Here is a 23,362-nt window from a genome sequence, read left to right on the forward strand (position 1 = left end):
AATTGTTTACAAAAGATAATTATCACCTATCACGATTAATGGCATCGACGGTAGTAAATGATCCCAGTTTGTAGTGAATGATGTGCTTCTAACACTCGTCACATCTTTAAACCCTCATCCACAGATGCAAGATGAGGATAGTGGATTCATTTGGTACCGAAGCTGAATTCAACTATATAAAACCCGGTGAAAACGATAACAAGAAATACAAGTCTTTTTATGGCAAATTGTCGTTGAATTTGAGACAGTTCATGACCATGTTCCGTACGTTTCAAACATTTTATCATGTCCTGATACATACATGCAAATCCTGATCGATGATTGGATCATTTAGTACCCGCACCCAAACCGCGCCATTTTCTTTTGTTACGGCCCTGCACAATGAACATGGATTGAGTATAATATTAACGTGCACGCGCGTCGTAAATATCTGGCCATGTGAATTAATCCTTGATTTACGATCGTTTTGGGGTAAGGATATTTTTCACGCTATACACCAAAATTACCGTTTCCTGGCAATGCATGGTCCTTGACTCTTTAAAATTTGAATAGATGAACATCTACTTCCATGTCATCAATTTTGCTTCACAACCCCCGCGCTTAGAATTTTAATATATATATATTTTTAATATACAAATTTCAATATTTCACTGATTTTTTTACCCGCGACTCGAAATATATTTTGTAGCTCACAGTCCAGACAATTCATTCCTTGGTTTCGTTTCTGGTGCGGCACAACGAATATCAAAGAAAAGCAAAACTTATGCAAAAAGAAATATGGCTTTGGTCTATGCAAAACTGGATAGCTACTGGAAAGTAAATTGCACTCCAAGATAATTAACAATTATACCACGAGCTCGGGTCGTATATATAAACTGATGAAATAAACAATGCATAAAAAATGAAAATATGAAATATAAACAATGCATAAAAAATTAACTTGCTGGCTATATTGATTTAATTTGAGGTCGGTAAAGTTCGAGTTAAGTTATTTAAATAAGTTATTTGAATCTCTGGAAAGGAAACTGTACTTTCAAAAAGTGTTTTAATTCCTTCTTCATCACTCCTGGGCAAAACTGCATGTCGGCCATTTTATTCAGTTTGCTAGTCACCGTATATGCAGAATATAGCTCATACATTATTCTGTGAGTAGTTATATTATAATCCTGTACTATAGATATTAGAGAGCATTCGTAAATGTAATAAAACTATTTGTATCGTATCTGCAGGTTGATAACCGGGCATACCTCGACAAAATTCATGAATATGTGGAGATTCACGGTACCTTTAACGTAAGAAGATTGTTGACCATATATTTATACAGATAGTTTCATAACCATGCAGTGATATTTTATTATAATTTGATAATAATCATGTTAAGTTTGAGTTTAAGTTTGACTTCTAAATACCATCACAATAGCTCCTTGTTTTTGTTAGCGGCAGGAATTAATATGGCCAAACTATAGGGGCGAGCCGTGTTTTAACTAAATTTATATAGGTGAAAATTTAAATACGGTGAATATATTCCATATGCGATAAATTTTATAAGCCTTATATAAACTGAGTTAGGCATGTTTCAGACGTCGAACTTTTCATGTGCCGAATCGAATGCAAATGAACTTAAACAAAGGCTTTAGCTCATTAACATTAGGTTCGGCACATGAAAAGTTCGACGTCTAAAACAGGCCTACATATTTTTATATTTACCGTCTGTTTTATATGTCTCTATATAGCGAACAGTTGCTAAATCAAAATACATTCCAAAAGACGTCATCAACCACGGGGTCGTCAACCGAACCACCATAGAGAAACTATTACAACAATCAAAGGTAGCTATATACTTTATATAGAACAGAAGATATCATTGCGGTGATTGATCTCATGCAGTTAGACCACAGGTTAGACCAGGATATACGCTTACAGATATAAGGATTTTTGTTAGGTTTTTGTCGGTCTTGGCTTTCCATTCGAAGGACCGGCGCCTCTAGAAGCTGTTGCAAATGGGGCAGCGTTCATAAACCCAAAGGTCAGTCTTAACAGACACTTCCCAAAATTTGCTTGAGTGCAAACAAAACAATAGCTTGGAAACGAGGCGGGCAGTGTCATCTATTGTTATAGTGGGCTGGTTTTCATTGCCCGAGAACAAATTCAGGAAGTGTCTATTTGTCGTGTTTTTGTTATATACTTGAACGAAAAACGCTGAGCTGGCAAATATACCAATCATGAAATATGAAATTGTTTTCATGCAGTTTGCAGTTCCTCTCAACAGATACAATTCCAAATTTTTCGCCTCTAAACCAACGAGAAGACTTATTACATCACAAAATTCGTATGCTGAGCAATTTATAGGAGAACCTTATGTCTATACCATTAATATATCGAATGTCACTGAAGTGGATAGAGTTATGAAGAAAATTATGACAAACACGGTACGTACGTTCTGCCGATTAATTTAAACATGGCATAGGTTTAATTAAAACAGTTGCATCAGACTCTCATACTTTCGTTAACGCAACGATATGCACTGATCGAGTCTCTTAGAAACTGAATCGCAAAACGATAGATCATTTAACAGTTCATGTTCAACAATTCAATTCCAAAATAGGTGTAAAGAAGACATATAAGAAAATTACAATGAATTATATGATTTTCAAAGCCGATTTGAAGCTGTTATCAGCTCTTATTGTTCGTATTTGAGTTGAAGTAAAAATAAGAGATTTATGCTCTTGTTATCAGCTTGTAACAAAGAATTCATGATGCAGAGGGCACTTTTCAGTGCAATACATGCAATGCTAAAAAATGCCTAAAGGTTACGTTGCAATTTATCCAACTTAGTTTTCACTGTTTATATATAATTTCCTCATTGAATTTCAGTTAAAACCATATCTTCCTTATGAATATACTCACGAAGGAATGTTGGAAAGAATAAGTGCACAAGTTGAACATCTTGTAAGATATTCATTCTGCATGGTCTTGTAAATTCAAATTTAATTTATACATGCAGTCTTTACTTCATACAGAATTACAGATATACTGTACAAGAGGATGCTACAACTTAAAATATCCCATGTTTACTAGAATGAAAATATTTTCAGGAATTCTGTGAAGACAGCCAATGGCCACCATTACGGAATATGAAAACAATCAAAGGAAAATTTGGCCAGTCTTGTAAAGATGCATGCTGGGAGAACGGTGATAATTAATATATTCTATAAATGTATAATTATTAACATGCCAATCACAACGTGAAATGAGTACTATGTACATTAGTTTATATAATAATTTTTATTACAGGAATGCTATGTGAACCATCATACTGGAACGTTTTAAATAAACTGAGTACGTTTAAAAGGTAAGGCCTGAAAAACACCTAACAATTATGGTAAATAATCTGGTAAATAAAATCGGTCAGGGTCTCGGAGACGGACAATTGCATATAGTGAATGCAGTGTCTATAACTGAGGTTTATAAATGGCTGCAGCATATGCGTGTAGATAAGATGTCGTTTTGTATATACATGCAATGGCTTCTTGCATGATTTTTGTCGTGCCAAATTGGTGAACCCGTAGGAATCGATTAAACGGCCGCTAAACATTTTGTTTTTCTACTTGGGTTTTGGCATGCACTTCTGATGTACTAAAACATATATTATAAATGAAAAATTATTTTTTAGAGAAGGCATATCGTGTAATTTTGTCGAACATGGTGACTTACTATTCGCACCATCATATGACGCGAAGACAAAGACCTGTCAGTTCCAACAACAACCAATGTTTTACAGTTGTGTATCTTCCTCTGCCTTGCACGTGAGACTTTGTCCATGTCGTGACTACATCAAAGATCAAGTTGCCCTATGCCAAAAGTGTTGGTGAATGGTTTCTTGCGAAATTTTAAGCCACGTGTACATTTACACTTTTCCGTCAAGACAGCGAAGTACTTGATAATTGATATATATAGCGGTATACATCTAAGGAGAAATGCCAGTGAACTCTACATATATGGAAGGCTCGCTCTAGTACATTGGGAAATCTAAACTTACGCTTCGTGGAGGTCTGGTTCGGTACCCAAGCAGCATTCATGATCCGCCATGTTTGGCTTCACACTTTGAACTGGAGCGAGCTTCCATATATATTCATTATATAGACACTCTCGACCTCTATAGCTCATTTAAGGAGTATCAGACTCGCATTCTTTAATCGGTTTGCTTGCTATCGTTGATTCGATCAGCCAGTTTGAATAAGCATGTTCATGCAGTTGCTTCTAAGCTGTCACTTATAGGCTTGTTCTATACCAGCTTCTGTATAACCGAGGACCATGACAATGTTTTTTGGACGGCCAGATGAATTTCAATAAGATAAGCTAGTCAGATCCGGCGTAGAAAATTATGAAGACTATATTATTGTTTAATACGTATAATATTGCTGTAAGCAGCCCTTTGATTCCTTGTTTTTAATAAAGCAAAGATATTCGCTACAATACGGTTGAAGTGGAAAACTTAAGGTCTTTTTTCCGGAGTATTCGACAAGAACTATGATGACTTTAAAACAATAAGATACGCTACGATTGAAGTGGAAAATGGCCTTAGGCCGTTTATACGTTGCGTTTTGGACGCGTCGAATGCAATTCAAACAATAAATAATGAGACAACAAACCTTATATTATCATTCCATTAACTACCGTTTAAATTGCATTTGGCGCATATATGTATAACCTTAACCGAGGCCGCGTCGTATTGAATGTGGTATTCGAGCGAGAGACCGATGAACCATTCAAATCAAAATAATTGTTATTATATATAGCTTTTTTGATCCTATTTCTAAAAAGAATGTATCAGCTCAATTAAGTTGCAATTGCATTGCAAGTGTTCATCCGGCCTGGTTCCTACGATGTTGGAAACGTTATACAGCGAAGCGAGATAAAGTGATAAACCTTTTGACGTTTTTTTAACGACAGTGAATTGGAATGGTCAACACGGGAGCAGTGATTGTGACTGGCGTGTTAGTGAAAATACAAGAATAAAAATTTCATTATAGCAAAGCTCTATATATCAGTTTATCGACTGCTCCAAACTTTACAGAATATAATGGTATAAATCGTGGCAGGATAGAATACAATGTTAATGGTCTAAATCTCCTATATATATATAGTACAATATAAGCTTGTATAGAATGTAAGCAAAATGTGACGATGGAAACATTATTCTGGTTGCTTAAATTGAGTTAACGCCGTTGTTTGAGAGGTCTTTGTTTGGACAGTCCTTGTTCTGTGTGAGCATGTTGAGCTCAATTTTCTTCTTATTCATTCATTCATTCATTCATTTTTATTATTACAATCATATTAACAAACCCCTGAATGTAATAACTTCAGACCACATTTTCGGATTAACTTTATCTCCAAACGACAGATGAATATATATATATATATATATATATATATATATATATATATATATATATATATATATATAAGAAATAAATATTGGTCATAACGTCATGTTAGCGCCTGTTTTTATAATAGGAATGCGATATAGATTATAGCTACTTATAGCTCGTATATGACGGCTCGCGTATGCATGCAGCTATAGTAGCGAAAAATGCTTCGTTGTTATTTTCCGAAAACGAAAGAAAACTCCGAAGACAGGAAATACCGCCCATTCAATTAATGCAGATCCATGCAGGTGGTCGCATATAATTCACAGGAAATGCTCATACCCAAACGAATATATTTTATATACGTCATGGCATTTAAAAATTCCTAGTAATCACTGTAAAGTACACGGTAAGAAATGTCTCAGCATAGCTAAAGTATAGAGTTAAACATTCGGTTAAAATAAAGTGAAGAAACGCGCTACAGACAAATATGTCGTTATTGGACGCGCTTTTTCTTGGAGGTGAGTATATACCCCATTTTTATTTTCTTTCAGTAAAGCAATATTTAATATTTTGCTATTTGTATAGTATTTTTCAGTATATTGTTATTACATTGCATGACCCGTGTTATTATAGGTAAATTTATCGGAAAGAATCAGCACGACAGAATTTCAACTACACATTCTGCGTCGAATTCAAAGTTTTATTTTATACACATACGTTTTCCCGGCTACAATTCCTATTCCTTATGGCTTATGCAGCAACATTATCGCCGAACCGAAACAGAAACTCGGCAACGTTGTTTCCCGGTCGCGGCGTTTTTGCCACTTGTCATCTTGTGGGATGCAGTTTATTAAGTCTATTTCAACGCAGCTAATTTTTGTTTATATTAATATTGCGATGAATTTCGTTTCAAATTTACAAATCGAAACTAAAACCTCTCTAGTGTTTATAATAGCTCTTATGACTTCCGCCGAGATTACCATAATTTAGAATATATCAGCAAATTCGTAGAACTGCATGATATATTCACAATTTTTACCCAATCCCGCAATTCAATGCACGCGTGTTGTCGCAAACACACCATGTCATATTATACTTCTTACAAATTTAACCTTGTTTAAATTTAAAACTATAGCGAGTAAAGTTCTATGCGATTCAGTCAAATTTTCGTAAATGAATATTTTTGTATATCCCAAATCCTTGTGGGGGTTTTCAAAATTCAAAGCAGAGGAAAAGGTTGATCTATATATAACTGCCAGCCATGCAGCGACTAAAATGTCATAAAACTAATCATCAAAACATTTTTATAAGTAAATTAGCGTGTAGGTACACCACTAAAGCTTTCGCCCTTCATTCACCGAAATCTTTGCAGTACGTAATAAATACTTAGGTGGGGTACCTGCAAGTCAATGTACCTTGCAAAACTCAAGAATATTAAAACAGTTTTATTAAAAAAATTTCCCCAGACCTTGAATATCTTGAAAATATTTTACAACTTGAAAACCGGAAATCAAGGTCTTGTAAAATCAGATATTCAACTTCTTAATTAGAAACAAAAGACGACTCAGACCATTATGTTCAAAATGATAATTTCACTCTATTTGAAACACTTTATTAATATTCGTGAGATTTTCATGGTGAATTAGTAATTAAATAATAAATTTTAGAAAACACCGCGTGCATTTGTAATATGCAGAACTTTCGGTCCGTCAAGGCGTTAGCCGGACCTTCGTCTTTCACCATCATTTTTCACTGGTGAAGACCCGGACTGATTATTTAAGAAGTTATTTTTAAAACCAGAAGCATAAGCGCTATAAGAATGGTTCATGTTACCAGGAACCAAGAGAATGGTTCCAGGTAGTGTATAAAATGAAACTCTTCTCTGGTCCACTAAACATAGAATTGCAAAACAACCTCCCTCCGGGGAGATTCCAAGTTTAACAAAATGCTCTTGACATCGCAATTCTGTGACAGCTACTATAACTAATGAAATATTTTTTGATAGTTCTTAAATGTACCGCAAAGAATTCATAAAAAAACTCTTCTCAAGAGCTCAATCATTTCTATTTTACTGGTCATCTATAGCTAGCAAAGGTGCTAAGATTTAGTAGCCCGAATTTATTTTTTTCTGCTAAATTTCCAGCGCTACGAGAAGCTTTGGAAGAGCAAGGTGGTGGTGGTGGTTCAAGAACAACTGTAACTCGAACAAATCGTTTCGTCTTTAATGAAAAGCACAGTCAGCACGTCGCTCTTAGTCCTGACAGAAGAACAGCGACGCGTCAGATGCCAATGTTTTGTTTTGATCAAGGCATTGCCTTCAGTGATCAATCATTAAATGATAACGAAATTTTTGAAATTCGTATTGATGAAATGATGCCTTTTCCTATGTGGAAAGGTTCCGTAGAGATAGGTGAGCCTGAAGAATGTGATGACATCAGTATCAGTTTGTGTACAAATGTTAGTCTATGGATGCATGATTTCTCTATTTACAGTTGGAGTTTTTAATACAAACTTTAAACTATAAACAGGCATAACCTCTCTAAATCCAATGGCCATTAACCTTCCAAAGACAATGACTGACCTCACCACTGGTACCTGGATGTTAAGCGGCAATCAGGTAGTGATCAATGGCAAAATAATTAGACGTGGGTAAGTAGTTCATTTAGTATATATTTCAATCAGTTCACAGAAAACAATAAAAGCTGCAGCATATTCAGAACAAAGCGTGTCTCTATTAGGATCAGTGGCGGATTAACGTATAAGCTGAGGCTATAAATATCACTAATCTGATTGCAAGTTAGAGCTGTGGTAACATATTCAGTTTTACACTGGATCCCCCTGGCCGTTCCCCGGAGACGCGAAGCCTATAAAGTTAAACATGATACCGATCAGTCATGCGAGAAAAACTCGTTAGCTAAATGCATGCTGGCAAATGGAACGAAATGACGAATATATATTGTATTTCCGCTACTCGTTTTTTATTAGGTAATATAGAAAGCGAGTATTGTAGCCAATCAGTTAGTTAGTTAGCAGTAAGTAGTACTCGACTGCGTTTTTACTAATAAGTCCTAAATTTCGAACAGGTATTGTCAAAATCTAAATTCGTTATCAGTCGGTGATCGTCTTGGTGTGTGTCGAGCTGATAATGGCACTCTTCATTTCTTTATAAACGGGAAACACCAGGGTGCTGCTGCATCTGGAATACCACAAGGTGAACAATTTTTTGCTCCATCGCCGAAAAAATATAATAAGCATATGATATATACACACATAAAAACGTAATGCTTATAAAGTCGCATGCATATCTGATGATTGTAAATGTGGTTTTCTGGGACGAGAATATTTGGTCTCGTTTACTTAAAACATTCGCTCTACTAATCCTCCTCAAAATTTTCAGATTATAAAAAAAATTTTAATATATAGGTGTCCATGCTGTTGTGGACATATACGGAAAGTGCACAAAAGTGTCCATCTTTTATCCTGGAGGTCCTCCATCTAACCCGAGTAGGCCTCACACTGCCCTCACAGGTAAATGCATATTGCAGAACACGTTAACGTTGTTACAACAACATCGTGAAAACGTTGTTCATCCCAATCATGCATGTCTATTGTTTAGCGCCTCCTGTGGCGGCACCTACGTCTAATGATGTTGAACTTCAGAGATACTATAAACAAAGACGATGGATCCAGGAATGTAGAACGCAACCATTTTCTCTTTGGTTGATGAGTCACCTCATGTCATCATCTACAGATGATGATAAAAGGGTAACATTTTTTGACAGTGAAACCTTTGCACCTATATTAGCCTAAAAACATTTTTACAAAATTAATTTGATCTTGTCAAAGGAAAGCTAACGAAGACCTGTATAGGCTTAAATTTATGAAAAATTATTTACTTTCAAAAATGTAAACCGAACACTAATTTCGTAAGATTTAATTTCTGGAAGTTCTTATGCGAACAATTTCTGATTTTAGGAGCTCTTCCTGTTTATCAATTCATTTGGTCATCGACTAAACCAGAGTACTGCTACTTGTGATGGATGTAATACAAAGATTGCTATACGATCAACTCGTTATCGCTGCATGGAATGTGAAGATCTGGATCTATGTGTAAATTGTTTTTCGTGTATGTATATAAAATAAGAGATCAAAATGACCAGAGCATGCCGAGTAACCAACAATTTTACCATTGAGAAGGTTCATGCCAGTGTGTACGCGGCAGGATTTTTTATAAGGAGCTTAGCTGTTTGTTGTGTACGTCCAAGTAAAAAAGTCGCTTATCATACCCACAAAAAAAATGAAATAATACTAGTAAAGGCCGACACACATGCATGGGCCGCGATCCGGCAACCCAACGCAATTTTGTCGTTTTTTTCAGTTTTCAAAATCAATTATGTTTCATTATGTTATGCTATTCTTGATCATCAGAATTGAATTTATTTGCCTCTAAAAACCAATAATTCCCGTCGCGTTCGCGAATTGCGTCCAGTGTGTATACACCTATAGGCCTTTATATAGAGAAAATTCTTCATTGATATCGATGCAGGTGTTACAGTAAATTGTTTTTGCAGTATATATAACATTTTGGTTTACCAATGTGAGTGAAATTATAATTTCTTAGCGAAAAGAACCCCGAAGGACCATCATTCAGGTCACAAATTGGCAGAAATGAGGTAAAAATGAAAGTGCAGCATTGTGCCACTATATTTAATCGTAAAACTATCACGCTAAAATTGAGGGGAGGGGGTAAAATGACATCCCCCTGCATGTCAACTAACGTTAGATGTGAACCAGGTCTTTGTTTGAACACTTTAGTTAAATATGCATGTTTATTTTTCTTCTTGCGGTCCGAATTCATATTTTAGCGTTTCTTGCAATCTGATTGCATGGCTACGCGAGCGGTCCGTATGAGGCCGTACGGACCGCGCGAGAATTAAAAGCACGCGCGCACGGGAGGCGGGTAATTGAAAAAGTAAATCTATTACTGTATTTACCAGTTTAGTCGGTCCGTATAGGGAAATATTTTCCTCGGTATAGGGAAATATTTGACCTTGGGAAATATTCCAATCTGCATGGTAAATAACATATATATGTATATATATTAATATTTAAATATCTTGAAATATGGCTTGTTCCTCTGTATGTAGGTGGTGTTGTGATGGTAAAGATTGTGGTGGTCATATCACAGGAGCCAGATTTCATTGCTTGGTTTGTGAAGACTTTGATCTTTGTTATGGTTGTCAAAAGACAAAGAACTGGCCTCCAAGGTCTGGTTAAAAAGTACTCGGTGCTTTAAAAAAATCCAAAATCAGCCAATGAGCTTGAAATATACATCATTGATATAGAATATAAAAAGCCAATATACAGTAATCATGTATTGTTTATAATTAAAATACTTAACGTTTTCCCATGCAGACACAAAGACAGTCACTCGATGACGAAAAGTTCAACCCTGATAGGTGAGCGTACAGTTCGATTACTCATAATGTACTTCCACCTTTTTCTGGAGAAAAGCACTTACATTTCGTCTTGCTAATTCAGTTAGCTGGTTACTTTCATTAAGACGTTAATCACACAGGGCAGCAGATACATGCATGATAATACACTAATTCCATTTATTCATTTAACTTATATTTTCGATTCCATCTATAAAAAGTTCTTCACTACATTTTTACCAAAATGCAAGGTATCTAACTCATAAGCACACATGAAAATTATACGATACTTTTTACGCGTGAGAATTCTATGTTGGAAAACGTATATTTGTAAAATTGTAAAATTTAATGCAAACAGGTAACCAACAGAGCGGAGCTGCTGCAACGGCTGTTGGTGGTGGGAGCAGTAAATTTTGCCCTCCGGGTCAACATCAGTTTTCTCTTGGTACATGCGTTATCTGCACAAATTGTGGTGAATGTACTGGCTATGGAGTAAACTGTATCAATAATAAGCAGACGAACAGAGATCCCAAAGGGTATGTTTCGGATCCTATCTTAGCTGGATGACATGCTAATGTCTGGTATGAAACATAAAGATATTAACAAGGATGTAAGATGTCAGCAAAAGTAAAACATTCTTTATCGTAAACGCGCACTTTGAATCTCTGGACTAGAGTATATTTCCAGACCACGCGACTCCCGATAAAATCTTTGGCATAAAAAACCTTAATTAATCATATTTATATATAAACTGTTTAAAGATTATGTGGATGCGGCCTTGGCGACGCTGGATGTACCAAATGCGGAATATGCAAAAAATGTGAAAACAAAATAAAGGGTAATTTTACCATTGTTTAGACTTATAGTTGATATCATTGTGGAGCTCTATTAATGAATACGCTCATATACGACCTATCGTCTATTTATCATCACTGAACTCTTGTCACTTATCACTTATATGTCACTTAGCCAAAATATTTTTTCTGCAGCGGGTCCAGGTATCGCGAGCCCCACAGTCACTTCTAGGCCGATAAGTGCACCAAGAAAGAAATGTGAATATCGCGAGATGTGTGAACGCTTTGTTAAATCTTTGAACATTTCAGGTATTTAGACAGTTTCAAAATTTCCTTATAGATTGATTTCATCAGCAGCAAAAACTTAAACTGATTCAGCTGGTTAAAAATGTGATGTTTCAATCGCCTGTGCTGTTGTAGCTCTCGTTCATGTTTCTATTAATTCTATAATGAAAAATTGCTTTCACCGCCATAAAGATTCTTTGTTGCATGAAAATACAGCTCCCAGGCAGTCAGTTGCAACACTACACACTCTATTAGGATATTATACACACCCTGTGTGTGCATGTGTTATTCATGAAATTTACAACATTCTCATATATGATTTATATTTTTAGATGAATTTTTTGACAAGACACCAGCATTCAACAAATGTTTTTGTGTAGATTGCCACAAAGCACGTGGTGACAAAGAATGCTATTCTCGTGGCAAGCCCGCACAGACTTATGCTTTACCAATTGGCTGGAGTCGGTTTTCTATCAAGTAAACTAAAATTAAATAAAACACATATACATATAGCTATGTGGGGACTTCCCATTTCAAAATTTTGTGATTTGCTGAAAATTCCGCAACATTTTGAAATGCAGAATACCAATAGTTTTGACACACATGGGTGTGATGCAACCATTGGTGCACTAATATATCTTAATTTCCACGAATTTCTTAATGAACATATACCTTATAAAGTAACAGCAGCTTAGCACGCCAATGAATAATTAAAATCGTCGATTCAGTGATTGCAATTGCGACCAACGATATGATGTGTATTGTAATTTATGTTTAGTGCAGTTGGTATCAAGGATATTACTAGATATATGGCAGGGATTCGGATGAGAAGTGATTAAACTAATTAGGTATGTTTCCTATATCATTCACAGAGTTGGCCCACACGCAAAAGTGCTGAAAATCTTCGAGGAATGGCACGTGGCCTTTCATGGAACACAATCAAAGTATCTTAAGCCGATATTTCACAATGGTGCTCAATTGCTTATGGCAGGTAGATGAAATAAATCTTCATTCCAAGTTCAAGCCGAATTGGAATGGGCTGAATGAGTATAATGTACGAAACGCAACTAATAAATTACATATATTTCATTGACATTCGGAATGACGGATACATGATAATATTTCTATAGTGATAGACAACATTTATTTCCTCCAAAATTCCAGGTAGACTTGCGGCCATTAATATATTATCACTATATATACTCGCAGCTTGGTTATACTGATCAGCGTTTACTTTTCCATATAACTTATGCATATGAGTATAGTTTATAAAGACGGTATTATTTCTGACTTATCTCTGCAGGGGATGTTGCCTATGGAGGAAGCGAGTTACATGAAGGTGAAGGACATTACAATGAAAACTGGAAACCAAAAGGATTTGACACGAAGAAAATTTTCGTCTCTCCAAGTATAAAATATTCTGGATGCCCTGTTTATGCAAAGAAACAAAGGTATGCCTGTCCACAGTCCACATTTCACATGAGTATTGTGCGGCATACCTATGCGCCACCTCCTCACTGTGTGTTTGTATCGACAAATAGTTATTCGTTTCAGTAAGTTTGACCTGTGGGGAAAAGCATGGCAGACGGCAAAAGAAAGTCGAACAATCTTCATGCAAATGAACTGCATGATAAACGTCCAGTATGAAAAGATACAGTATATTAGATAATAGATAAGCCCTTATATTCCAACCACAGTAATAAATTAAGCAAGGGTGTCACGCGCTAATGTATGGGCAATTTTGGTAAAGAGAGAAAAAGAAAGATTAATACAATTTTTCCTTCCTACAGTTTTGTTGATCCTGTTACAAAAAAGACTGTATCAGTACAAGTTGCCATGCAAGTCTTGATACGGCCTGGATCCTACGATATTGGAAAAACTACTGTAGAACGAGCTCAGCCTTTCGATGCTAATTTTAGTGATGATGAATTAGAATGGTCAACCAAGGAAAGAGGAGCCGTAATTGTAACTGGACTGTTGGTGAAAATACAATGATAATCCTTTCTATTTCGTTAAATGAATCTACAATTACACCCAAGCAGAAACGGAGGACCAAGGGATGAAACAATACAAATTCGCGAAATTGGCCATTTCGAAGATGCAGTAGAGAAGTTGCAGGTATCAAGTGACTGTTTTTGGATGTAAACAAAAGTTCGTCCCAAAAACAGCCCCGCACATCACCAGTCTTCTACAGCAACTTTGAAATGGCTAATACGAATAACAAAATAATCAGAAAGAAACTCAAATTCAAAATCAGAAAGAAGCACAAACCCATGCAAAGGCAATTCCAGAGCGACAAGGAAAATGACTCAAAAGATCAATAATCATTCAAGTAAATTGGCCGCCTATATTGAAGAAGGCGCCACCATATTCAAGCCCTTCGTTCGGGTTCAGGATTAAATAAGGATTGTATTTAGATTTTTATATAGTAAGAAATCATGTTTAACAGTACAATTGTGTGAACATTAAAATTAAAACAATTTTGACGTATAGTAACGATTCTGCTTATATCACGCGAATACTCTAATGTTTTGGAGTTCAGTTGTATTTCCCATGAAATCACTAAATATAACTTGATCCCCAGGTGGTAATTCAAATGATCATAGAATGTTTGGTAATTAAAAAGATGTTTGCATGGAAACTATTGTTCACAATGGCATGATAACATTTTCAAAATTTTGCATATGCAAATGTCAATCATACAATAATATATTAAAATCAGTGGCGAAGTGCTGTTATTTGTCTTCAAAGAAAAGGTGCATGAGAAAGCCGAAGAAAACGTCGGAATTTTTATAAAGATGGCATCGCTCTTTGATATGTTTCTTCTTAGAGCCGGTGAGTACTTGGGAGAAATATGTTATTTTTGCTTTTTTTACTTTGGTTTTTGTTAGAGCATTTTTACCAGCAATGAATACAGTGATATTCTATATTAGCAATAAAACATGCCAAGAAAGCCGAAGCTTTGATGCGTTTGCTATTGCTACGGGCTGTGCCGAATATATGACATCTTAGACTCTCTACACAACAGTCAGTATATACCTGCAGTCCCCACATTTTATCATTTAAAATACGACACAATTCAGAAGTTAACCGAAAGCTAAGTGAAACCGAAACTGCATCATACAAAATTATCGTACTCCGTGAAACTATATACCTCGTTTAGTTTCTGGTAAAGTGAAAACTAGCTACATGTAAAATTGCAAAACGAAAAGTTTTTGACGTGCTGTTTAGTTTATTGATTATAAAATACCATTTGCCTTGTAATAGAGTTGTTGTTTTTCTGATTATGAGCCGAACTGCAATCAGAAATTGGTAAGCTAATTCAAAACATTGCGTTTCATACGTATACCCTGCATGAGACAGAGTAAAAAAGAGCTTTTCGTGCAAGGAAGAGCACAACCAACCTTTTAGGGGAAGGTTTTTGCACTTTTGATACATAGTAAATTAGTGTCTTGATATATCGAACACGATTAGCAAATGTTTATAGCTATATAATTTATGATATAGTATACGTATATCAAAACGTAATATTATGATATTTTACTTTCTAAGTTAAAATAATAAAATTCTTTCATTTTCAGGATATTTTTGTTTGTTATTTTATGTTGAAAAAAGTACTGTTGTGTAAATAATCTGTTTTTGGAGACAACTGGCTGTATTTAATTAGGAATTAAATCGCTGCATCCATAAGAAGTTCAAAGAATCATCGGGACAAATTCTGAGAAAATCTAATGAAAATTTGATGAAAGCGTCTTAGCATGAACCGCGGAGACAGAGGGGGAGGGGAGGGGGGCACATAGCTGCTTTTTCCAGCTACAGCAAAATTATTGGCGAGATTTGACTAGAAAAAATGGGTCTGCATTAGGCTAATCGATTATTATGAAATTATCCATCTGGGCGTTGTAATCAGTTTCTATCACAGGCCTCAGAAATTTCTTCTTATTCTCATTTGTGACATTTTTCTTGCAATTAGCCATGCGAGCAGCAATGGAGAGCAGTGACGACGACGACGATCCTGATTCAACAACGGCTGTAACTCGAACAGATCGTTTTGTCTTCCATGAAAAACACAGTGAGCTCGTGTCGGTTAGTTCTGACAGGAAGACAGCAAAACGTCAGATATCCATGCTTAGCTGTGATCGAGGCATAGCGTTTAGTGAACAACAGTTGCGCGATGATGAAGTTTTTGAAATTCGTATTGACGAAATTATGCCTTTCTCTATGTGGGAACGTTCCCTAGATATAGGTAAGTGGGATAGAGCGAATAGAGTGACAATTTAGAGTACATATATAGACTATAGAGTGCGCTGAGAGTTACATTATTTCTCTTTTTCGTTGAAATTCAGGTGTTACTGCCTTGGATCCTATGTTTATCGACCTTCCAAAGACTATGACTGACATCATGAGTGGTGCAGGCACCTGGATGTTAAGTGGAGATACAGTGGTCAAAAATAGGGTGATAATTAAACGCAGGTCACATGCACAACTCGCGACATTAATGCTATTTATGTCGATTCTGTTTGACTAGTTGACTATCTCCCAACAAAGGGAGGAGCACTTTAGGATAACTATATTGTTGCATACTCATTGTTTTTCAGCCTTCATTTGCAATTAAGAACAGAAACTAGAAACATTTTACAATGCAAAGGTAACAATGACATCATTCTCGTTTGCGCAGATACTGTCGCGATCTCAAATCACTATCAGCAGGTGATCGTCTTGGTGTGTCTCGAACAAAAAATGGTTATCTTCATTTCTTTATAAATGGTGAACACCAGGGAGTTGCTGCCAAAAATGTACCACAAGGTAAAAGATTTCACATATCATTCTATTATTTCATATCACACATGTCATATTGCATCCTCCATGTATGTATGCACTACATATACGAGGGAATTCAATTTATGTTTAGGCTTATCTTGCAATGAGCATATGTTGCATTTTCGGTCTACGTATTCGCTCACTAAATTCACGGATGTCAGCTTATTATATTCATATGAACAAGCGAATGCTCCGTTATGGTTAACTTTTTCCGGTCTACATGAGAATCCATGTAAGAGTTTCTGTAAATTAATTGCATGATGAGCGATCAATACACGCAGTGACTACACACAGAGACACACATCACAAATGGAGAACAGTTCCTTGCTAGGGAATTAAAGAGCCTTCCTTTTCCTTTTACCTAACATCACTAAAAATATATTTCTATACTAGGTGTTCATGCTGTCGTGGATATCTATGGAAAGTGTACTAAGGTTTCCATTTTTTATCCTGGAGGTAATTCATCTAACCGAAGTTACCCATCTTCAACAGGTTTGTACATTGTAACACGCAAGTCTTATTGAAGAAACTCTCCATTATTTCGAATAATTAAGTGGTATCACAATTTATTTCCTGATTATGATCATCAGCCGTCGAAATTGGTAGAAATTAAATTTGAAATTGTTTTGTACATATTATTATTTTACTGAATTATAGGACCCTCTCTGACAACACAGAGCGACCCCGAACTCACGAGATATAAAAAACATCGTCAGTGGCTGCAGGAATGTAAATCCAAGGGATTTCAACGTTGGGTATTTAGTCAAGTAATGTCAGCGACCTCAGATGATGAAAGAAGGGTACGCTATGTATAAAATTGTGGATTATGGTTATGTGAATTGTGGTTAAGTGGATACAAATCGAAAACACCTTATAATGAAACGTCTGTCATCAAGCAGGCAGTAGTGAGGTTTAGGTTTGGCTACAACTACCACTACTACAAGCGGTCCCAATGCGCTCGTGGTTATTTAATCCGAACCTAAGGCTGGTTTATACACTTGCGAATTTTGCTGCGATATAATAGAAGCGATTTTCTTCTTAAGATGGATGTGAACAAGTACGGAACGGATGTTTGAAACCGAGCATTTATACATATCTTATCTCTCGTAACTATTCGCTTGTTTAAATCAAAAGACAAAACTCTCGTACCCGGCCTTTGTAGCCCCGTTTACACTACACTCGATTTATTAGCACGGCACGGCTAAATCAATAGTCACCTCAAAATTATTGCATTCGGTCGGTTGTTTTTCCTAAATTGAGGGTGCCTGTAGTCGCGTTGTGGCAGTCAAATCTGAACCTCGCTATCATAATAAATTCAGCTCGTCTTCAACTATATAGTGGGTATAAAATTAATCTGAGTGCATGGTCATCCCATCTTGTTTCAACTCTTCCATGCATATCATTCAATATTTGCTATGTTATTTTATGATAGGAACTCTTTCTGTTTACCAGCGCATTTGGTCACTGTCTAGATCAGGATACTTCCACTTGTGATGGGTGTAAAAAAAAGGTTCCTATAAAATCACATCGCTATTTATGTATGGAATGTCAAAATCTTGACTTGTGTGACAATTGCTTTTCATGTAAGTAATATGTGTATATCCATGCATGCAGCCATGTATCCACTCTTTAATTCAATTCTTAATTAAATTCCAGATCTACGATTGGTTAATTACGTAGATCGAAGAATTGGAATCTAACAAACTAAAGATCTCAAGATCTGTTAAAATGCGATTGCGTGTGTGAATATTTTGACTGCACTCTATACAGAATACACAGCGTTGAAACTGCTCAAAAGCCACGTAGAATAAACAAGGCTCTTTAGTGAAACGTGCAAATATAACATTTGTTGCTATACTTAAAATTTGTAAACTTCGCGTAACTTTTTATTTTCATCAGCTAATAGAGAACCAAGAGATCATCAATTGGACCACAAATTGGCGGAGATGAAGTAGGTGTCTTTTATATATATAAAAAATGTAAAAAAGCTCCATGAAAATGACGCGAAATTCTTCCGCCGCGATGTCATATATAAAAACAAAACAGAATTGTTGACTAATAGTGTATGAATTTAAAAAGAAGAGGAAAATGATTCGCTTTTACAGGTGGCTTTGTAAAGGCAAAGATTGTGGTGGGTTTATTACAGGGGCTAGATTCCAATGCATGGTTTGCAAAGACTTTGATCTTTGTTATGGTTGTCAGAAGACAAAGAACTGGCCCATAGGGTAGGTGTTCTTTATTATTGGAATCCATGCATGTGTGGAGATAGGATAAAAGTAGTATAGACTGTGAGTATAGACTGTGATAAACGGGTCATAAGCCAGTATACCCGTTTTAAGCAACTGTATGAAAATGGAAGTGGAGTGGTATAAAGATATAAAAGTGCATGACAGTCGTGCAGAAGGTAGCATAGGGTACCGTGTTAAAAAATACAATATAAGAATGATAGTGAACAAATAGTGGTGAAAATAGTAATGAAGTAGTATAGAAGCATTAAAAAAGCCATGCAATGATACGATGAAGACATAGACCGTCGTTGTATAAAAAGCAAAGTAGAAGTCTACATAAAGAAGTTAAAAGAAAATAGTATATAGAAGACTCATAGAGGTAGTGAGTGAGAAGCATCTTCGAAAGTTATTGATAAACACGGGTATAGAAGCTGTATTGAAATAGTATACAGGAGAAATAGAAACGTAGCGTAGGTTACAGTCACAGAGGTATATAGTATAGCAGCGGTTTAGAAAAAGAAAAAAAAGGAGAAAGGTGAAAATATTTACCCTAAGACTGAATGCGATTGCGATACCGATGCATGTGTCTCCGAAACCTAGAATGGTTTTAATCACGATTAAAATAAATGCGAGATATACCACTGCACCCTTATCTTAAATATGTAACATTATTCCAGGCACAATGAGAATCACACGATGACAAAAAGTTCAACCCTAACAGGTGAGCATGGGTTACCACTGCGTTAATCATGGTAACTACAACCACAGATTACTATATATTTATCAACTTTAGTTTTTAGATTACTTATTAAACCTTAAACGGCATGCATAATTTTCTTGACAGTATACTTACAAAAGTAGATCTAGGATTCTCGTAGATGGCAAGACTACCACAACCGACAATTTTCATTAGTTCAAAGAGGTCGGCCGCAAAGTCAACAGAGCCCGCGAGCAGGCCAACAGAGTCAAAGCGGAGCGACTGCCTTCAGTACTTCAAACAGTAACTATTGCCCCAAAGGAGAGCATAATTTTTCTCCTGGTAAATGCGTTATCTGCACGAATTGTGGCGGATGTACTGGCTATGGGAAAAATTGTGTTATGAGCAACAAACGGAGCAGCAGTACCCCTAAAGAGTACGTGTTTCTAAATAGGATCTGCATGACTGCGTGAAAGTATTGGGGTAGCATCTAGCACCTCTAATTCATTCATAAGGGCCTGCATGACAGGGTCTCAAACATGGAACTTTGGGTCTCAAACATAGAACTTTGTAAACAGCTCATGCAGCAACGGTAGATTTCCTCTCTCTGTGAATTTGTCTAGATGCTCATTAAACTGGCGTCATTTACAAACTTGACGGAACAAATTTGAACACACGAGATTGACTATACAACAAGTAACATCAACTGACTAACACTCACTTCAATTATGTATGCCGGATCGCTTGATTAAATTGTTGATTGATTGATTGATTGATTGTAATTAAGATTATGTGGATGCGGCTATGGTGACGCTGGGTGCACAAAATGCGGAGTATGCAAAGGTTGCGTAGACAAAATAAAAGGTAATGGACCTTAATTCTCGCAGGGATTGCTGGTTCCGCAGACGTGTACGAGCTAGACATTTTTCACAGGGGATGTAATCTCTTCATATACTGAACTTTTCAGCGAGCCCAGTCACCTCGAGGCCCTCAGTCACTCCCAGGCCGATGACTGCGGCAACGCAGAAATGTGAATTTCGAGAGATGTGTGAACGTTATGTTAAATCTTTGAAAATTGCAGGTATGGAAAATTTCAGTCAATTTTTGACTGAAGATGTCTTTTCAAGATCCTTGCAGGGTTTAAGTTTTGGAATGAAATCCTTGTAATCACGCCAATATTCGTGGTTCCCTAAACGTTTTCATGCTGACATGATTTATATTCTTAGATGAATATTTCGACGATACTCCAGCTTTCAATAAATGTTTCTGTGAAGACTGTCACAAAGCTCGAGGGGACAGAGAGTGTTACTCCCGTGGAAACCCCGCAAAGATTTACGCCTTACCCATTGGCTGGAGTCGGTTTGCTATTAAGTACGAACACGTAAAATCTAAGAAAAACTTTTTTTAAGTTAAAAAACTAAACTTTGCTAGCTAAGCGGCAGCACTCAAAATATAGACGAAATCATATGTTTGGATAGAAAGCCGACCTATTGTTAGGAATTTAGAAATGCACTGCAATTAAACGAATGCATGCAACTAATGTCCTATCGCTCTTATTTGCAGAGTTGGTCCACACGCCAACGTATTGAAGATATTCGAGAATTGGCACGTTGCGTTTCATGGAACCGAGGCAAAATACCTACAACTAATATTTAACAATGGTGCTCAATTGCTCATGGCAGGTATAAATAAGGTCCTGATGTTGATTTCTATTTCCTATTACTTGCATTAAACCACGCATCTCTAAATTTTGGTTTAAATTGTAAGTTTAAATTTCGGAAATCACGGCTATTACATGTATGACACAATTAAAATTTCTTCTGAGATTCGATGCCCAATTTTGTGTCACAACTTCTATTAATGCGGCATCAGAAAAAAAGCTACATCTCAAAGCTAAATAATCGTGCGATTATAATGCCGCTTCCGGATACGCTGAATTTCGGTTGATGGGGCATTTCAGCTTATTATACAGACAGTCTTTGATGTTTTCATCACATGTGAAATACGGCCTTTGAATCAAGCTTTATGCACGTGCTCAAGTGTGGTGTACCTCTGCAGGGGATGTTGCCTATGGAGGAAGCGAGTTACATGAAGGTGAAGGACATTACAATGCGAACTGGAAACCACGGGGATTTGACACGAAGAAAATTTTTGTTTCTCCAAGTATCAAATATTCTGGCTGTGCTGTTTATGCAAAGAAACAAAGGTATTATAATGCCACCCTCTCATGCACAAATTTTATATAGCTATGCACGTGCAGTCACCACATACGATGCATGTCATTATAGTTGCCCATGCCCACTTTGGCCGTAACGAAGGTATATAGAAGATAAAACCTCAAATTACGGGAACCACTGAGTATTTTGGTAACATATAAAACAATTATAGAATCTCCGTTAAAACTAAACATATATTATATTTTTCAAAATGTTTACTTTTTTCGGAGTTTTTACAGTTTTATATTATATATTTTATATAAAACACGTACGTACATATTTTCGAAATTAAAGCCTTCGTTTTCTTAATTTCTTAACGACCTCGGGCCGGAATAATACGTCGTTGTTTCTGGATCGGCCGCTGCATTTAAAGTGCTTTGACCATTAAGTAGGAAACGCGTAACTATAGGTTTCGTACGGTCAATTAAGAGTGTATGATATAAACTTTTCCCGCAACTATAATCATGATTTTTGCCCTTTCTTAGTTTCATTGATCCTGTTGCAAGTAAAAAAGTAGCAGCACAAGTTGCCTTACAAGTGTTGATACGGCCAGGTTCCTATCAGGTTGGAAAAACAACTGTGGAACGAGCCCAACCTTTTGATGCTAATTTTAGCGATGAAGAACTAGAATGGTCAACAAAAGAAAGAGGAGCCGTGATTGTAACTGGACTACTCGTTAAAATCACAAAGGTTAATACTGAGGCGGAACAGAGCAAGCAAAGATTTTAGTATTAGTTCATGCTTATTATTAAAAGCAATATCAGCTTGACTTAGTGTGACATGGAAACAGTGTACATTGCCTAGAAAGTTCCTGGGATGATGCATTTAGGAATGCCATATAAACACTCAGTTTGCGAGTTTATATTAATGGTGCATGCCCATAGAGAAGTGAGGGCAAATACCAGAACATATTTTTATAGCTCAAGATAATAGACACCTTCCTGGTACAACTTGGTAATCTATGGTTATATGCATGTCTATCACTAATATTTTCACTAATATATATCGTGTCCGGTAGAGCCTATGCAATTTGAATATATTAGTCTTTTTCACAAAACATCTCATCTACTTATTTTATCAGCAAATTGTATGCAAACTCACATGTGCATGACCAGACGTTGTTGGTCAGATATAGTATAGAAAAAATTATGTACGTAGGCATACAGTCTGGCAGTGGGCACTGATATCAGTGGTAGTGGGGGCACGGTTGCGAGAAACATTTAAATCAAGCAAAGTTGAGCAAATTTGAATGTACAAAAGTTGATTGAATTTTACCAAAACGTGGCCATTCTTCACTGTATTACTTATTATATTGATTTCCTTACGGACCTTACGGATTACGACTCTCTTTATAAATTTTTTGAATTCTTAAGTACTTGATTGACAAAATGCCTGATGCAAAAAAAACGTGTAGCACAACAGTGGTCCCATGTATGAAATCGAGGCTCTCTGCCAAACTTTGCATTACGTCAATTGTTTATAAATAGACAAGGAGACGCCATATTTGAGATTTT

General features: G+C 36.2%; 5 protein-coding genes across 5 annotated transcripts in view; all 5 read left to right on the plus strand.

Moving 5' to 3' along the window:
- Positions 1–2,079, plus strand: part of LOC114523127 (alpha-1,6-mannosylglycoprotein 6-beta-N-acetylglucosaminyltransferase A-like) — a 76,970-nt gene extending 74,891 nt beyond the window's left edge. The window contains exons 6-7 of the mRNA XM_028543979.1: positions 1,734–1,829; positions 1,943–2,079. Coding sequence (XP_028399780.1) covers positions 1,734–1,829; positions 1,943–2,062 — 216 coding nt within the window. The 3' untranslated portion in view covers positions 2,063–2,079. The remainder of the gene's footprint in view (positions 1–1,733; positions 1,830–1,942) is intronic.
- LOC114523108 overlaps positions 1–4,849 on the plus strand; it is a 72,717-nt gene extending 67,868 nt beyond the window's left edge. Inside the window, exon 14 of the transcript XR_003686981.1 lies at positions 4,800–4,849. The gene's annotated coding sequence lies outside the window, so the exon portion shown is untranslated. The remainder of the gene's footprint in view (positions 1–4,799) is intronic.
- On the plus strand, positions 2,206–3,386 carry LOC114523149 (alpha-1,6-mannosylglycoprotein 6-beta-N-acetylglucosaminyltransferase A-like). The gene is made up of 4 exons (XM_028544012.1): positions 2,206–2,429; positions 2,875–2,949; positions 3,096–3,192; positions 3,295–3,386. Exons 1-4 carry the CDS (start codon positions 2,223–2,225, stop codon positions 3,354–3,356), a joined length of 441 nt encoding a protein of 146 aa, XP_028399813.1. The 5' UTR covers positions 2,206–2,222; the 3' UTR covers positions 3,357–3,386.
- Positions 4,850–5,652: 803 nt separating the features above from the next.
- Positions 5,653–14,373, plus strand: LOC114523057 (neuralized-like protein 4). The gene is made up of 17 exons (XM_028543880.1): positions 5,653–5,890; positions 7,516–7,782; positions 7,901–8,021; positions 8,456–8,583; positions 8,796–8,900; positions 8,989–9,137; positions 9,348–9,498; positions 9,994–10,045; positions 10,520–10,639; positions 10,788–10,831; positions 11,166–11,343; positions 11,569–11,645; positions 11,797–11,910; positions 12,219–12,363; positions 12,759–12,877; positions 13,190–13,337; positions 13,677–14,373. The coding sequence occupies exons 1-17, from the start codon at positions 5,860–5,862 to the stop codon at positions 13,879–13,881; spliced, it is 2,154 nt and encodes a 717-aa protein (XP_028399681.1). The 5' UTR covers positions 5,653–5,859; the 3' UTR covers positions 13,882–14,373.
- Positions 14,374–14,618: 245 nt separating this feature from the next.
- Positions 14,619–23,113, plus strand: LOC114523051 (neuralized-like protein 4). The gene is made up of 17 exons (XM_028543867.1): positions 14,619–14,721; positions 15,860–16,132; positions 16,233–16,359; positions 16,565–16,692; positions 17,101–17,199; positions 17,365–17,507; positions 18,140–18,290; positions 18,607–18,658; positions 18,813–18,932; positions 19,613–19,656; positions 19,849–20,068; positions 20,420–20,496; positions 20,600–20,713; positions 20,859–21,003; positions 21,196–21,314; positions 21,691–21,838; positions 22,334–23,113. Exons 1-17 carry the CDS (start codon positions 14,685–14,687, stop codon positions 22,575–22,577), a joined length of 2,241 nt encoding a protein of 746 aa, XP_028399668.1. The 5' UTR covers positions 14,619–14,684; the 3' UTR covers positions 22,578–23,113.
- Positions 23,114–23,362: the final 249 nt, after the last annotated feature.

Source organism: Dendronephthya gigantea, unplaced genomic scaffold (genome assembly GCF_004324835.1).
Source record: "Dendronephthya gigantea isolate DGI-Jeju-01 unplaced genomic scaffold, DenGig_1.0 000000F, whole genome shotgun sequence".
Taxonomy (NCBI): Eukaryota; Metazoa; Cnidaria; class Anthozoa; order Malacalcyonacea; family Nephtheidae; genus Dendronephthya; species Dendronephthya gigantea.

Coding starts and splice junctions, on each gene's coding strand:
- LOC114523057 (XM_028543880.1), top strand. CDS start 5,860: ATGTCGTTATTGGACGCGCTTTTTCTTGGAG. Junction 10,832..11,165: donor GAAAAGTTCAACCCTGATAG/GTGAGCGTACAG, acceptor TAATGCAAACAG/GTAACCAACAGAGCGGAGCT. Junction 12,364..12,758: donor TGGAGTCGGTTTTCTATCAA/GTAAACTAAAAT, acceptor TATCATTCACAG/AGTTGGCCCACACGCAAAAG.
- LOC114523149 (XM_028544012.1), top strand. CDS start 2,223: ATGAAATATGAAATTGTTTTCATGCAGTTTGCAGTTCCTCTCAACAGA. Junction 2,430..2,874: donor AGAAAATTATGACAAACACG/GTACGTACGTTC, acceptor ATTGAATTTCAG/TTAAAACCATATCTTCCTTA. Junction 2,950..3,095: donor GTGCACAAGTTGAACATCTT/GTAAGATATTCA, acceptor AAATATTTTCAG/GAATTCTGTGAAGACAGCCA.
- LOC114523051 (XM_028543867.1), top strand. CDS start 14,685: ATGGCATCGCTCTTTGATATGTTTCTTCTTAGAGCCG. Junction 16,360..16,564: donor AGGGTGATAATTAAACGCAG/GTCACATGCACA, acceptor TCGTTTGCGCAG/ATACTGTCGCGATCTCAAAT. Junction 18,659..18,812: donor CACAAATTGGCGGAGATGAA/GTAGGTGTCTTT, acceptor TCGCTTTTACAG/GTGGCTTTGTAAAGGCAAAG.